The following is an 18,038-nucleotide window of genomic DNA, read 5'->3' on the forward strand; positions in this document are numbered from 1 at the left end:
TGAGTGTGCGGTTTTTTGTACAATAATTGGTTTATATATATATATATATATATATATATATATATATATATATATATATATATATATATATATATATATATATATATATATATATATATATATATATATATATATATATATATATATATATATATATATATATATTTATATATATTTATATATATATATATATATATATATATATATATATATATATATATATATATATATATAGTAATGTTACAACCTTTATACAACACATACAAATGTACAAAGTTAATATAAATTAAAATGTTTTTTTTACATATCGCCTGTTTCAGAATTCAGAAAGCATCAGAGTCTCTGAAATCTTTCCAACCTGCAGCACAGCCAGGGTTTGAAGAGTATTTTATTGATATGGCTAAGGAAGAAGATCTATTAGGTGAAATAGCCTTTTCCAAAGGTATGTTTTGCTGCACCCATTAATTGCTGCCTATCTATATTGCACTTTGTATTGTCTGTGTGATTGGAATTGAAACTATCAAACCACATTCTTTCAAGCTCTAGCTATGCCAGAAATCAACATGGAACAGAGCAAGATCTATAACAAAGCCAGGATTTGTTGGAATGAGCCCAGCGATTCCCTTTCCGCAGATAGCTATGTGCTTGAGTACCGCAGACTTGATAATAATGAGGATCTCTTATGGAATGAAATTGAAACAACCAATACCAGCAAGATCCTCACAGATCTTGACTTAAACAGTCAGTACTGCTTCAGAGTGAAAGGTTTCAGAGGTTCTACCAGCACTCCGCTCAGTAAGGAAATCCTCCTGCACACGCCGCCAGCCCCAGGTATAGATTTAGTTCTGAGATTTTAAGTAAAAATTTTAATTTAAAAATGTGTCTAGAATTCTTTTCACCTTCTGAGGCGAATGACCGCTTCATGTGGGTTAATTTGCCTTCCTTTGGATCAGCTAGTAGCTAGGAAAGAAACTACTGAATAACATTTTTTTGTCATTTTATTTTAACCTCTGCTACCATTTTACGTTACTAAGTTTACCCTGCAGTAGAGGTGCAGTTGCTGGAAATTGTGTGGGCCATGTGTGCCGTTGCTCTGAAGGTATCCATATACTGGCTAAACTTCCTTTGTTATTATATTATCGACCATACACAATAATGGAAAAATGCTATTTACTGTTCAGACTGCAAATAAAGAGATGCTGTGGCGTCTCATCTCAAGCACCGGACAAAGTGGTCATCCCCAGATTACATTTTCAGTTTGGACAGATCATCTGCAATTTGAAAGGATGGTCTTTTAAACCTGGCCCACTAGCCAACATAAGTTCATAGCCCATAAGTTCAGGGAGAATGGTCATAAATCTGCCTGTACAGAGCTGGGCATGCTTGGCCAGCTTAAAGAAATACCGACACGTTCCTATATAAATCATAGGAACATGTTCAAATCAAGGAGTGGCTGCACGCCGAATATTTTCCTCTAAAAGCCGTCCCCACAAACCTTTGTTAAGCTGACCCTCCGACACAGCTAATGGCTGGGGGCAGCGTGATCCTTCCATAGGCTAACTACAAGTGTATACAGGATTGCAGCCTATGGAAGGATCACTCCTCCCCCAGCCCAGCATTACTGAAACAAACACAGAAGATCTGTTAGTGTCGGAGGCAGAATAAAGAGAGAAGGCGCACACCCTTAAATCAAGCTGAGGGGTGCTAATCCATAGGGGACTCCCCATAAGGGTCTCCATGTAAAGCTACAAATATTGAGAGTAATGGATAGCACACCCAATTTAAAAAAAAGTACATTTATTACAAAAAAGAAAAGGAAAAAATATGAAATAATATATTGGTGAGCCCAACGCGTTTCGACCTTAAGGGTCTTACTCAGGGGCCTTTTTAATTTTTTGTTTATTTGTGCCCCTGAGGAAGACCCTTAAGATTGAAATGTGTTGGGCTCACCAATATATCATTTAATATTTTTTGTATAATTTTTGTATTTTTTCTTTTTTGTAATAAATTTACTATTTTTTGTAAATTGGATGTGCTATCCATTACTCAATATTAGCAGTGTCGGAGGGTCGGCTTCACAAAGGTTTGCGGAGCTGGAGGCGGCTTTTATAGGAAAATATTCAGCGTGCAGCACCTCTATGATATGGACACTTTCCTATGATTTTCATAGGAATGTGACGGTATCTCTGGAGCTTGCATTTGCATTATGACAAAATAATCATGTCCTTTCATTGTCACAGAACTACAATTTTACATGTAAAAAGTAATTGTATGTTTCCGTTTTTGCAGTTTCATTTTGTTAACCTGTTTTTTTTGTTTTTTGTCCAAAGTTTTTAACTTTCTGTTTGATGACAAATGTGGATACAACAAAGAGCACCTAATGCTGAATGACCAGCTGGATACTGTGGAGAGCATGGCAGGGATTTCTCTATTGCTTGGAGCAGAACGTGTCCAAGTAGGCTGTTACACGTGCCTTGATTATATCATTGGTGACACTGGAATCACAAAGGGAAGACATTTCTGGTCCTTTTCCGTTGAGTCTCATTCATACCTGGTGAAAGTGGGCGTTGCATCTGATATTAAATTACAGGAATGGCTTCATAACCCACGGGACATAAGCAGTCCAAGGTAATTCTTTCTTGCATGGACTGTGAAAGACTGAAAAATAGTCTTCAGTCATTGTTACGTTTCCTAGGAAACACATTTCCATTAAAGGTCTTTCATTTCTTAGAGAAATGCTTTACAGGGAAAAAAAAAAATAACCCATATTGATTTTCAAAGGTTTCTGACTGTTTCTGCATTGTGCTGTTGGAGGGTTCCAGTTTGTTTTCTCGCCTATTAATGCAGGACAGTGTGCCTCCTTTAGTAAAAAAAAACATGCTGTCCCTGGTTACTTTCTTACAAAGCACCATGCAACCATAGTTCTCCTGCTGCCAGATATAACTTATACAGCTTCTTGGGAAAGTGGGAAAACATGGTGGCAACATGCTTTGTAAGAAACGACTCTAGTGGTGCACAAGTCTTGGCTAAAAGGTGAGCTATTTTAGCACTGTGGGGGTGGATGACGGAGACACAGAGTAAAGACACACACAGAGCTACTAGTAGCACCTATTTGTCACGGCTACAAAACACCAGAAAATATTGCCTTAGCTAAAACACGCAAAAAACAGGATTTGTTTCAGGGTTTGGCCAATTCCTAGCACATTTTGCAGGATTCAGATTCATCCAATTCCTAAATGTTTGGCAAAATTGAATTCAACGGATGCAATCAGAGTTCATTATGCAAAGGGTTGTTCAGTATTTGGCAATTTAGATTCAATGTACATCCAAAATCAGCATTGAAGGACAAGGAAAGTTAAACTAAAGTAAGTAAGCTAGAAATGTTGTGCATTATGTTTTGGGCTTCTGTACCAACCCCAGGCAACCACAGTTGCAGTAAAGATCTGTGTCTCCAAAGATGCCCCAGTAGCTCCCCATCTTCTTTCCTGCTGATTCACTGCACATGCTCTGTGCTGCTGTCACTTACTGAGCTTAGGACCCACTCAAAACATACTTTACACATAGAAAATAAATCACAGTCACAGTATAAGGCTGATTAGTAATTAATACAAATAAATTACTACATGACTGCACAGAAACCAATGCAACTAGCATCAGAATTTAATAATCAGCCCTCTAGCATTGGCTTTTATGACAGGCCAACCTCATTTTTATGCTGGATAATTTGTGATGACCCCTAAGCTTAGCTTCTCAACAGCTGCTCAGAGCCCACTGAGAATGTGAGAGACATTTTCCAAGATGGTGTCCCCCTGTGACAAGTCCTGGATTATTGCTGCTATTGACAAGCTGAAACTTTAGGCTGGTGCAATAAGTTCAGTATATAAAACATGGCATTTTTAGTCCTATTCATTCTTAGGGTTTCCTTCTCCTTAAAGCACAAGTATGAAGTTCCGTAAGCAAACTGTACTTATGGCCAGCTCAATACTATTAAATGACATCCTTGTGCTGATAATGTTATCTTTCAGGTATGACCAGGACAGTGGCCATGACAGCGGCAGTGAAGACACTTCCTACGACTCCTCACAACCATTTACTTTGGCAACTATTGGAATGAAGAAATTCTTTATCCCAAAGTCCTCTCATGTTGCAGGTGCCACAACAGACAGAGTTCTCCCACTACCAACTCGCATTGGCATTTGTCTGGATTATGACGAAGGAAAGGTTGGATACTATGATGCAAATAATATGAAGTGCCTTTATGAGAGAGATGTAGACTGTATTGGAACAATGTACCCAGCTTTTGCTCTGCTAGGGGGTGGAACCATACATCTGGAGGAGGTTATCACTGCAAATCATCTGGACTATTCTAATGAAATATAAAAGGAGATATCACCAGTAAAAAAGTTGAGTGATTTTGATTCAATACACTACAACTGATCTTAGTGCATCATTTGCAGTTAAATTTTAATTCCATGGTTGTCTTAATGCAAGACTATGTAACAAGCCTTGTTCAGATCTTAACCACAATGTTTGTTGAAGTTTTACTTCACAAAGAATATGTTTTTTCAACATTACTCTTATGAGGCATTAAAGAAAAAAATCTGGTCTGTTTCACAGTGAGCCAGTCCCAGTGATTAGCTTTAGGCTGTATTAGCCCAGTGTTGTGGCCTAAATGGCTGCTGTCTTGGTTCTAAAGTGACATCAACTGTGTGATGCACTGGGCAAAAGCCCAAGGCCTAAGAGCTACTCTTAACAAATACTGTATAAAATAATATTTACTGGCTCCTCACAGATATTCATATGAAACTGTGAGTAATTTTGAATATCCCAGAGGAGCCGGTGGATATTATTTTATACAGTGTTTGTTAGAGTAACTCTTACTGGAGGAACTGAGTGATAGCTACTCTATAGAAGTGTGGATGCATTAGTGCTTTGGCTTATTCTTTCCCTTTAAACACACACAAAGGGCAGCTTTGGGCTAATTGTTGGGGCTGTTCCCAAGACAGTATCCTTTAAAATCACATTGATATTTTAATATCTCCGAATTTCAAGTTTCAGTTTGACGTTCTTTTAATGAAGTCTTTTAATATGCAATATGGGGGCTGTAGTTTACTCCTTATATAATCCATAAAGCAAAAGGGATTTGCATGTTTAAAGAAAGGGAAGACAAAAAGATGAATGACTGGGCCTTTTACGTCTTTATTTAGCTATGAACTCCAGAAAGAGTTAAAGGAACAGTAACACCAAAAACTGAAAGTGTCTTAAAGGAATGACAATACAATGTTATGTTGCCCTGCGCTGGTAAAACTGGTGTATTTGCTTCAGAAACGCTACTATAGTTTATATAACAAGCCACGGGGGCAGCCGTTCAAGCACAGGATATATAGTAGATAACAGGTTCTAAAGAATCCCATTGTATACTACAGAGCTGATCTGTTATCTGCTGTGTATCCTGTGCCTTTTCTACTTGATCAGCTTTGAATGGCTGCCCCCATGGCTAGCGTAATAGAAGAAAAACTGGCACTCAGAGCTCGATGCATGCGGGCAAAGCCCTGCGTGTTTATTACAATGTAACGTTTCGGGGGCGGGCCCCTTCTGTCTGACGAAGGCGCCCGCCCCCGAAACGTTAGATTGTAATAAACACGCAGGGCTTTGCCCGCATGCATCGAGCTCTGAGTGCCAGTTTTTCTTCTATTACGCTGACTACAATTGGGGTTGCCGATCCCTTCTGACTGTGCACCGGGCCAACTTATGCTGGAGAGGCCAGGGTGTGCTGGTGGGTTCTGGATATTGCCCCCATGGCTACACAGCAGCTTGTTTATATAAACTATAGTAGAGTTTCTGAAGCAAACACACCAGTTTTAACAGTTCAGCACAACAGTACATTATATTTTCATTACTTTAAAATACTTAAAAATTTTTGGTATTACTGTTCCTGATACTTTTAAACCTGTAACCTACTGACATGTTTAAAATTCATGTATTTATGTGTATTTATTTGCAGTTGAGCTGTGGCTTTTGTCACTGTGTTTTTTTAAACTAATCTCTATGGAATGTTTCCTCAAGTGCAGTTTCATTTTGTTTTTTATGTGTTTGTTTATATATATATATATATACTGAATATATCTGTTGTCGGCAAAATAATAATATAAGTTAAAGTTTTATTGGCAGCGGACGTCTATGGAAAAGCAGCTCACCAGACGAAACACGTTAAATTCACTTTCTCTGAAGGTGTTTGGATATATGGAACCTATGAAATTTTAAAATATCTCATTTATATTTTATAATAGAACCACATTAAATAGTGGTTACACAATTGATTTTTGTTTGTACTGAATGTCATTTGTTATCACTGGATCCTACTTCCAACTATACACTAAGCTCGTTGTTTGTTTTTTCACATTAAGGGAATTATTTATGTTTTAGGCAAAATAGGATGTTTATCAAACTTTTCCAACACTGGGACTAGGAAATAATTCACTGAGCAAACATATCATGCATATTTGTGTAATGCATCGCTGATACTCTGTTTCCCCCCCCCCCCCATCTCTTTCTTTGTAAACTATGTTGGGATGGTGTTTCCCCCCTCAGTTAATAAGCACTTTATAGCATAGCGTTCACAAGGTACTATGCAATGTTTTGTTTTTTTTAATTGTGTTTGATGAAGCTGCTAAACTAGAATATTGGATAATACATCAAATAAATATGTTCTTTGTTTCTTCAGGAAACATACTACTAAGGACTTTGTAAGTAAAAATGATTTTTTTTAAATAAAATATTAAAATTTATTTTAATATGTGGTTTGTGATAATTATATTACACTTTATTAGACTTGGGGATGCAGGGGATTACATTGTGGGCACCTCTAGGCCCACTGCCATTCGTTGCCCCTGTCCCCTCTCCTTTACTTGTGCAAATTTTCATCATCTGGACTGGAGCAATGGAGATTGGTGCACAGGAAATTAAAAAAATGATTATCTCCAGCACATCCCCAGTGTTTTTGAACCATGTGGGTGTGGTTGAGCAGCATGCCGCCCCCCTAAAATCCTGCCGCCCTAGGCCTAGGTGGCCTTTCCACAAATCGAGGCCTGTGGGGATGGCCTATTTACTAATTTTTTTAGGTCAATTGGGAAAAAAAGCGACAACTTCCCCCCCATTCAATCTATTTTTTCCTTGAACGCTAGCTTTTATAACAGGGATCCCCAACCTTTTGAACCCATGAGCAACATTCAGAAGTAAAAGGAATTGGAGAGCAACACAAGCATGAAAAATGTTCTTTGGGTGCCAAATAAGTGCTGTGATTGGCCATTTGGTAGCCCCTATGTGGATTGTCAACATACATTGAGGCTCTGTTTAGCAGTACAGCTGGTTTTTATACAACCAAAACTTGCCTCCAAGCCATGAATTAAAAAAAATCAGCAGCTGCTTTGAGGCCACTGGGAGGAACATCCAAGGGTTTGAAGAGCAACATGTTACTCACGAGCTACTGGTTGGGAATCACTGTTATATTAGGTAAAAATGCAACAAAATATGCCCACGTGAGTTTTTTTTCTTTTGCCGAAAAAAGGCTGAAAGTCTCTGTTTTAATAAACTGGGAGAAAAGTGGGAGACTATTCCCATGGACATCTATACAGTTGTACTTTTTTTCTGGCAACCATTTGTGGGGGTTCTTTCTTTATTAATTTAGACTATTTGTGGTTTCAGAAAATACTTTCACCTTTTTTCCCCATGCCATTTTCATTGCACTTTTCTCAAATTGAGGAGGGAAAAAGCCAACTTGATTTTTAATAAATCGGCCCCTTCATTTAATAGTGCTGCTCCAGCTGAATTCTGCACTGAAACTAATTTTTTCACAAAAGCAGTTTTTTTTTTTAATCTTGAAATTTGACATAGGGCTAGACATATCATCAGTTTCCCAGGAGCACCCAGTGAGTTGTGCTCTGATAAACCTCAGTCAATGTTTACTGCTGTACTGCAAGTTGGAGTGATATCACCCCCTCCCTTCCCACCCAGCAGCCTGACAACAGAACAATGGGACATTAACCAGATATTGGCTCCCTAACACAAGATAACTTGCTAGCCAGTAGTTCTTTGGTTTCTTCCCAAAAGCACCATCTTCATGTAGCTTTAAAATTGCTGAGTTTTGGCAGTGATGAAATGCCTTGTATGTTGTGTTCTTTCAATCGACATGGAAAATACATTAGTATATTAAGAACAGAGAAGTCAGAGCAAACCGTTTGAGTCAAAGGATGTAGCAACCCCACAGCCCTCTACAAATCACATGGAGCACAACTTGAATACATAGAGGGGCACATTTACTTAGGGTCGAATATCGAGGGTTAATTAACCCCTCGATATTCTACAGTCGAAGTAAAATCCTTCGACTTCGAATATTGAAGTTGAAGGATTTACCGCAATTACTTACCACGATCAAAGCAAAAATAGATTTTAATCCATCGATGGAATGATTATCCTTCGATCAGAAAATTGTTAGGAAGCCTATGGGGACCTTCCTCATAGGCTAACATTGATGTTCGGGAGGTTTTAGGTGGCGAAGTAGGTGGTCGAAGTTTTTTCTAAAGAGACAGTACTTCGACTATCAAATAGTCGAACGATTTTTAGTTCGGATCGTTCAATTCTAAGTCGTAGTCGAAGTAGCCAAAAAAATCATTTGAAATTCAAAGTTTTTTTTATTCTATTCCTTCACTCGAGCTAAGTAAATGGGCCCCTTAGTATCATATTCCTTCTTCAAGGATTAAAAGCCACAAAGTGCATACAAAAGAAAATCTCTGCTCTCCAAATTTATGACCCAGGTCCATCATCACCATGCCCTTCCTGTAGATGTGAGCTGCAGCCATCAAGCTGAAGAACTTCAGCAACCCAATTTTTCCAACATAAACACAGCTAATATGGATGAGATTTAACTCGCCACACTGCACTGGGTGTTGCACCCCAAACTTGCAATTTATTTAAAAAAAATCTGTTGATCTCCACTTGGAAGAAGTAAAAAAGGCAATTTTTTATGGCTCGAGCCTGCTTGTTTGTGCACTTGTTGGAATGATTTGGAATAAATGTTGCTCACTGTTGGGCCAGGATGGGGTGCAAAAAACGTGGCAGGGACACAGTAGGTAGAGGTAGTACACCCCCTTGTTCAACGTGAGTTCAATAAATAGTTCATGTATTTATAAAACAACAACATATTCCACAGCGCTGTACAATACATGGGTTTATTCAATAGGAGAGGTGATGGGGACCCTGCCCAAAAGAGCTTACAGTATAAAACCCTTTTTGATTTTGTTTTAATCACAAAAAAGTCCTGTTACATTCAAGCTTACTGTTGTCACAAAAATGCATACTTTTGCAGTTTTTTTGTTAACAAAAGGGAATAAAGATGTTTACTATGTTTTGTGGTGGTTATTTTATTTTTACAATATTTTATTTTCATATTAAACAAATGAAATCAGAATGACAGCAAATATTATGCAGATGAAGAAAATATGTTGCATACGAGACAATGGCATGATATCATCAAAACTAACAAAAACTAACTAAAATTAACTAAGCCAGTGGATGTACATGTAATAAAAGAAAGAAAAAAAAAAAAAAGCCCATTCATCATCTGGAATGCCGGATAGATCTTCTTACAATTGAAGTAACCGCATTATTTGATCGCCAGTATTGGAGTTACAGATTTCAAAATAAGGAGACCAATCAGCCTTAAAGAACCTTTGGAAATACTTCCTTTAGTTTGAGTTATTAAGGCTTCTTGCCAACTAAGCTGGTTCTTTATAAGATATGATGTCCGATAATGAGGGGGGTTCCTTTTGTAGCCAGAAATTAAATCAAGCTTTCCTAGAAGCAGCTAGAAAAAAATAAGTCAATAATTTACTCTCATGGGAGATAAGATTTGACTTAGGAATTGCAGAAAGCATATTATTATCTAGATGCAGTAAAGCAAAACACAGAGATATTTTGTGGTATTACTCAGATGAAAAACAAGTACAGGTATGGGGCCTGTTACCAAAAACAGATAAGGGGGGGGTCTTTCCATAATCTTAATCTCCCTAATTTGTCTATTGAATTTAATGATAATTAAATCTAATAGGGTTGTAGCAACAGATAGTTGATATGTTTAGTGATATTAAATGTTTTAAAGAAACCTATATATATACCTTACCTTGAGCCCCAATTTCATGATGGTCTGTGTGCTGCCTCAGAGATCACCTGACCAGAAATACTACAACTCTAACTGTAACAGGAAGAAGTGTGGAAGCAAAAGACAGAACTGGGGTCGTAGGATCCCAGGGAGATCTTTGGTTCTTAACATGGCAATTTTCTATTCAGGATTACCCAATGACACATACTACTGAAAAGTATATTATTAGGAAAATGGTTTATTTACAGAGTTTTGCATATGTTTTATGCAATAGATTTATTAAGACCTACATTATCTGGGTGGTATAGTTTTCTTTCAACACATTTTAACTATTTTATTATAAGGTGTCTATGGGAGATGACCTTCACATAATTTGGAAGTTTCTGGAAGACGGATCCTATACCTGTAGTACTTAGGTTGTATGATTGGATACAGCATTGCTATAGACAACTGCAGTCTGGTTTTTGGCATGCTGATTGCTCCCTTAGGCTATCTCTTTGGCTTTCAGAATGGAGCACAAATAAGTCAGTGCCATATTCATATAGCGGCACCCAAGGGCATGTGCCTACAGCGGCAGCTTTAAAGGGGTGGCCCTCGAGTGCCTTTATAATTTTTTTTTTTTTTTTTTTAAAGAAATAAGAAAAGATCTCCCCTGTCACCTCCAGACCTTGCTGTCTAAATCCAGTGGTGGAGCTGGGGGCTTGTGCCTGTGGAGCTAGTAAAGAAGCTGAGTATCAATTGTGAAGAAAATGTTTTGAAAATGGATATGACCCCTATTGCCTTATAATTATCCCAGGCCGAATTGCAGGAGCTTTCCCCTTGCTGCACTGGGTCTGGGTATGCACCATTATTATGTGTTAAAAAAATGTTTCATTGACTGCTAGGTCTGCCCAAGGTGGTACACACTAAAGAAAACCACAGCACACACCTATATAACTCCATAAGAGCCAACAGAACCGAAAAGAGGAATTAGCTCTGAGATACCGGATCACACATACCATGGGATCTAGCCTTGCAGTGAATAGCTGTTCATGCTATCTCAGCTAATCATAGTGATAGGGAATAACATCCCCTAGAGCAGGGGTCCCCAACCTTTTTTTACCCGGGAGCCACATTCAAATGTAAAAAGAGTTGGAGAGCAACACAAGCATAAAAAAGTCCCTTGGGGTGCCAAATAAGGGCTGTGATTGGCTATTTGGTTGCCCCTATGTGGACTGGCAGCCTACAGGAGGCTCTACTTGGTACTATACTTAGTTTTTATGCAATTAAAACTTGCTTCCAAGCCTGGAATTCAAAAATAAGCATCTGCTCTGAGGACACAGAAAGCAACATCAAAGGGGTTGGAGAGCAACATGTTGCTCGCGAGCTACTGGTTGGGGATCACTACCCTAGAGTATTTAAAGGGGAATTATCACTCTAAGAAAGTATTCCAAATTATTTTCCACCAGTTTAGTTGAGTAAAATACATTTTTCTTACACTATATTTATTATTTATATGATGTTTCCTTTAATATTGGGATTACACAATCGCAGCAAGCAGGCAGGAGCCATTTTGTGGACTCTGTTGTTAACACAAGTTGTGTATCACCACAAAATCTTGTGTATGAATGGGCCAGAATAGGCAACCTAATGCCCATGCACAGTGCCCTACACAATTATAGAGTGTGAGGAAGCAAGTGACATGTAGGAATTGCTGAAGGGAAAGAGAAAGTAACTGATTGCTCCACTTCTATGCCTGAGGCATAGAGGAGGGGCAGGTTATATTTAATTAATAGCTCAGATGTTTGTAGGAACAGTAACACCAAAAAAAAAAAGTCTTTTAAAGTAATGCAAATATAATGTACTGTTGTGCTGCACTGTTAAAACGGACGTGTTAAAACTTACACTTACTTTCTACAATATTTTATGTAAACATGCTGTGTAGCCATGGGGGCAGCCATTCAAAGCTGTTCCATTCAGGTTACACAGCAGCTAACAGATAAGCTCTGTAGTATACAATGGGATTGTTCAGATTTGGTCTGTTATCCATAATGTATACTGTACATGAATGGCTGCCCCCAAGACTACATAGATGCTTGTTTATATAAACTAACGTATTTCTGAAACAAACACACCAGTGCAGGGCAACACTACATTATATTGTCATTTGTTTAAGACACTTGAAAGGGCATGTAAAGTCTAAAATAGAATAAGGCTAGAAATGCTGTATTTTGTATACTAAATATAATGAACTTACTGCACCACAAGCCTAATCAAACAAATAATTTATGCTTATAAAGTTGGCTACAGGGGGTCACCATCTTATAACTTTGTTAAACATCTTTGCAAGACTAAGACTAAGTGCACATGCTCAGTGTGGTCTGGGCTGCTTAGGGATCGTCATAAACAAAACTGTTTGAGTTCTGCATGGCTGGTAAGTAAGGCGGGGGCTCCCCCTGCTGTTCATAAGTATGATTGTTTCCCTGCTCAGCAGTTAGGGACCGTCTGACAATTCCTATCCATAGCAGTAAATGAAGGGAGAATTTCACTGCATACAGTCAGGTTTCGTATAAAACCATTTTTTAATTAAAGTATATTGGAGATATGTTTCTTTTTCATTAAAGAAAGTAAAAATGGGATTTTATTTTTTTGGCTTTACATGCCCTTTAAGTTTTTGGTATTACTGTCCCTTTAAACACCTTTATAACAGGTATGGATGTTTTACTGAAAAAAATAATTTGGGTTCCAATTTGCAAAGGGCTTTCATTATGCAGCTTTTATGTGTTGGTGACAGGTTCGCCTTAAATGGAGTAAATGAAAATTATTGGTACTGTACTTTATGATAAATATGACTGGTGGTGTTGGGTTCATTGATAGTTCATTCAAAAAGCCAAGCAGTGTCCTTACAAATGAAAAGCAGTGAACCATATGTTTTTGCATTTATAAAGCACTGTACAAAAACCCTGTAATCAAAGTAATGTGTATTAACAACCAGCCAACCTGCAGAATGGCCCCTCTCAATCAGACTGTCAGGATTTTGTTTAGTCAGTAATCTGCCGGACAAGTGTCAGAGACATTTAGCTGCCCTAATAATTCACTTCTATAGCACTGTCTGTCTGGAAATAGGTTCCCTTATCAGCTTGTCTGAATATAACAATATCATCTGGCTTTAGTGGCATATTTTAAAGTAGCCTACTATAGCACTTTAGAGTAGCCCCCCCATAGTACTATAGAACCCAAAATAGCCCCACATATATCAACAGTAAAACAGGCTGACAAGTGACTTGTACAGGTATGGGACCAGTTATACAGAATGCTCGAGGCCTGGGGCTTTCCAGATAATGGATCTATACACAATTTGGATCTTCATACCTTAAGTCTACTAGAAAATCATGTAAACATTAAATAAACCCAATAGGCTGGTTTTGCCTCCAATAAGGATTAATTATTTCTTAGTTTAGAATAAGTACAAGCTACTGTTTTATTATTACAGAGAAAAAGGAAATGCTTTTTTTAAAATCTGAATTATTGGATAAAAGGGAGTCTATGGGAGACAGTCATCCCGTAATTCGGAGCTTTCTGGATAATGGGTTTCCGGGTAACGGATCCGATACCTGTACCTAGAAACCAGCCCTAGTGTTATAGAAAATGTCAAAATATTTTTCAAAAGACCCACAATAATGAGCAGGAAGAAAATAGAATCCCTTACTCAGCAATAAAGTCAGCATTAGGTGAGGCGTTTATAAACTATGTATTGCTGTATTGCTAATTCTTTTACCCTACCTTGGTGGTTTGCCCTTTGGAGCTGCAGCATCAGTATCAGTAAAATATAGAAACCATTGGTGAAACAGATTTATGAAATATCTATTACAGTTACTCCTGTATAAACGGTATATATATATATATATATATATATATATATATATATATATATATATATATATATATATATATATATATTTATTATTATGCTACTGCTTTTAGGGCAATCCCCCATATTCCTTTGTCACCCACAGGAGATCAAACCATACATCTGTTAATTATTACATCAAATTATTTTGCCCTCTCTCAATTTTTCTCCCTAAAAGACAGTAATACAATGCAGACTGCTGGGCCCTGCTTGAGTTCAGTTGTTTTTAGATAGGTCACCTGAATTAAAGACTTTTTTTCAATTACTGTTTTCTGTTTGTGAACTTTTTTTAATATTGAACTTTAAAGTTTGGTTTTTTACCTTCTTTTGTCTTTCTGAAGCAGCTCTGGGAGGAGGGGAGGGGTCGCTGACTCTGTAAACCAGGGGTCCCCAACCTTAAGAACCCGTGAGCAACATTCAGAAGTAAAAGGAGTTGGGGAGCAACACTAGCATGAAAAATGTTCCTGGGGTGCCAAATAAGGGCTGTGATTGACCATTAAGTAGTGGAATTCAAAAATAATCTCCTGCTTTGAGGCCACTGGGAACAACATCCAAGGGGTTGGAGAGCAACATGTTGCTCACGAGCTACCGGTTGGGGATCACTGCTGTAAACTCTTCTAAATTGATACATTTAGTTGCTACATTTCTTATATTTGTCCCTGCTGAGCAGAATCCCTGAGTTTAATTTAAGGCAGCTGTTATGATTCATAAAATAGTTGCTAAAAGCCCACAGATACAGCTGAGAAAATGTAGCAAAAAAGGTCTATATTTCTAGTTAAAAATCTTAAAACAACTGAACTGGAAATAAATTATTGAAGGTAAACAACCCCTTGCAGATGAAAAGTGTCAATGACTCACAACATCAGTATGTTAGTTGCAGCCAGAAAGTATATTTTGGGTTGAGCAGCTCAACAAATAAATACAACTATACAAACAAACTAGGAAAAATATTATTATACTATGTGAAACAGATTCATTAAATGTCTACTACAATAGTAGACAGTTACCCATTAAAAGACTGTAACATTCCTATATGTTGCTCAGTTTACCAGCACCATTTTTTTTATTCTCCTGTGCTTTTATAATGATGCCATAGACAATACCGAGTTCCTTGAATAAAGAAAATCAATAATCAAGCTTCTACAATTTCTTAAAAGCCCAATATATTGTCCCTATGGTTTTAATCAATACTGAACTGAAGGGGTAAGCACAACTGATTTTATATTAATGTATTATTTCCAGCCATTGATCCAATGTCTCCACTTAATTATCATCTAGAAGAGCCCTTCAAAATGAATCCTGAGCAAACACAGGGACTAATGGTGAATGATCTGAATTTAATTTTACTTAAATCAGTATTATACTTATGGAAATGAGAAGATGAATCAAAATCCTTTAGAAAAAGGAACATAAATAGCAAAAGGGATGCTGATTGCCAACTGCAGTACAAGAGGCTTTTTAAGGATGCAAATGTAACAAAAACGGTATGCATTGTATTTGCCTGGCAGGCATCAAATCTGGCAGGAGGTTGCAGGGTTCTTGAACTCTACAAATAAAGGATAATTATGTTCAATATAAAAAGTCAAGTTATGTATAGTTTAATCCATACTGTAAATATGCACTTAGGCATTCTCGGATTTTTCATTGGGTAAAAGCTAGTTTTGTATAGCACGAAGATGAGGAAAAGTCATTATTTTTTACTTCCTCCGAGCATTCATTTCAATATCTGAATATGATAAAATCGCCTAATTTCAGTCTATGCTCCTGGTCCACATTGACCAAGCCCAGTTGCAGCCCTAATGTGTCAGAAAACCTTTTCACTTTCCAATAATCCCCAACTCAATGGTGATTTGGAATAGCCCCTCTTAAAGTAGGGCCAATAGGGAGTATGCGGCCACCTCCCCTCACTTTTTAGCCACTGTATTGGCACTTATGTATCTGAGAGGGAGGGTGTTTTGTTAAGAAATTATTCTGGAGTCCTGTGGGTGTGATGGTAGGATAATATATATTGTAAATATATGATGAAAATAGAGTTAGTGCTGATGTCAGTTAAAGGAAAACTATACCCCCAAAATGAACACTTAAGCAACAGATAGTTCATATCATATTAAGTGGCATATTAAAGAATCTTACCAAACTGGAATATATATTTAAGTAGTAAATCTTGCCCTTTTACATCTCTTGCCTTGAGCCACCATTTCGTGATGGTCTCTGTGCTGCCTCAGAGATCACCTGACCAGAAATACTTCAACTCTAACTGTAACAGGAAGAAGTGTGGAAGCAATATACACAACTCTGTCTGTTAATTGGCTCATGTGACCTAACATGTATGGTTTGTTGGTATGTTTGTGAGTAAAGTGAATCCTACGATCCCAGGGGGTGGCCCTTATTTTTTAAAATGGCAATTTTCTATTTATGATTACCCAATGGCACATACTACTAGAAAAGTATATTATTATGAAAATGGTTTATTTACATGAAGCAGGATTTTACATATGAGCTGTTTTATGCAATATCTTTTTACAGAGACCTACATTGTTTGGGGGGTATAGTTTTCCTTTAAGTTGAAATTGCTCACTCAATAAATTAATACAGGAGGTATGCTGACTATATTTCTGGCAGGATTCAACCCAAATAAAAATATAACAAATACAATATTTGTATTGCATATTTTTTGTGGCTTAAGAGTACTCAATAAATATAATATAAATATAATAAATATAATATAAGACTTTAATTGTAGTTTCCCCATTGTGATCTTATGGATGTAGGGAATTTCTGTCACTGCTTCCTAGTATAGAATATCTGAATGGGTGGTTATCTGCTCTTAGAAACTGGAAAATCTCTTGGTTTCTGTGGCTACATGACTTATTTATACCATAGCAGTATAGGCAGTGTTTTCTTCATTCTGAGGACAATAATTTGGCGAGGCTTTGCTTTTAATTCCAGAGAGTAAGAAACTGAATCCTATCATGCATTAGCAAATATGACAACATTTTCATCTGTTAGAATGTAATGAATGCTTTAGAGACTAATTTATTTTTCAAGGAGTTGTTAATTAAACATCAATCACAGGAGAACTTCCTATCTATCCCCTTTGTCTATAACCTGGGGATTAGATCACCACCTTTGAAAAATCAGCTATTGTAAAGGTCCCCTTAATGGGCTGATATAAGCTGCTGAAAAGCTGCCTGTATTCTCCTTTGTATGATCTGATCGTTGAGCCCTATGGTCCACAATCAGATCAACCTAATATCGGTGGGCATATTGGGGAGAGATCCGCTTGTTTGGTGAGTTCGCTGTAAGATATTGCCTTTCCTTAGTTAGAAAAGCCATACAGGTATTGGATCTGTTATCTGGAAACCCATTATCCAAAAAGCTCCCAATTACGGACAGACCATCTCCCATGGACTCAATTTCATCCAAATAATCCAATTTTTGACAACTGATTTCCTTTTTCTCTGTAATAATAAAACAGTAGCTTGTACTTGATCCAAACTAAGATATAATTAATCATGATTGGAAGCTGAACATGCCTATTGGGTTTATATAATATTTACATGATTTTCTAGTAGACTTAAGGTATGAAGATCCAAATTACAGAAAGATCCATTATCTGGAAAATCCTAGGCATGCTGGATAACATGTCCCATACCTGTACTGTGTTTATAAACCATTGAAAGAACTCATAAGCCTAAATTTGTTTTACATTTATTCTAATTGGGCTTTTTCAAGACATCTTAGATTAGCTCTTTTAGGCAGTACCCTCTTTACCTCTTGTATCAATTATTGGTTGTTATGTATGTAATCTTGCAAATTAATTGTTTACACCCATTTATTGTACAGTGCTGTGGAATTCATTGGGTTATTAATAAATAGTAATAACCAGAGGAAATATGGCCATCTTTTATTATAAATTTTATCTACACGGTATGACTGATTCAACAATATTTATTAATCTTAGAAATGTGTTACTGCTTCAAATTCTTATGG

General features: G+C 37.2%; 1 protein-coding gene across 8 annotated transcripts in view; it reads left to right on the forward strand.

Annotated features, from left to right (window-relative positions):
* Window positions 1-5,348, forward strand: part of trim36.S (tripartite motif containing 36 S homeolog) — a 51,067-nt gene extending 45,719 nt beyond the window's left edge. For 5 of the 8 annotated variants that reach the window (XM_041580434.1, XM_041580435.1, XM_041580436.1 and 2 more), the window contains 4 exons: window positions 321-442; window positions 541-831; window positions 2,331-2,628; window positions 4,026-5,347. In XM_041580434.1, the coding sequence (XP_041436368.1) occupies window positions 321-442; window positions 541-831; window positions 2,331-2,628; window positions 4,026-4,380 (1,066 nt within the window). In that variant the 3' untranslated portion in view covers window positions 4,381-5,347. Of the gene's footprint in view, window positions 1-320; window positions 443-540; window positions 832-2,330; window positions 2,629-4,025 lie in introns of all 8 variants that reach the window. The other 3 variants (XM_018244309.2, XM_018244310.2, XM_041580437.1) reach the window with 2 other exon arrangements.
* Window positions 5,349-18,038: the final 12,690 nt, after the last annotated feature.

This window comes from Xenopus laevis, chromosome 1S, assembly GCF_017654675.1.
Source record: "Xenopus laevis strain J_2021 chromosome 1S, Xenopus_laevis_v10.1, whole genome shotgun sequence".
Classification (NCBI taxonomy): domain Eukaryota; kingdom Metazoa; phylum Chordata; class Amphibia; order Anura; family Pipidae; genus Xenopus; species Xenopus laevis.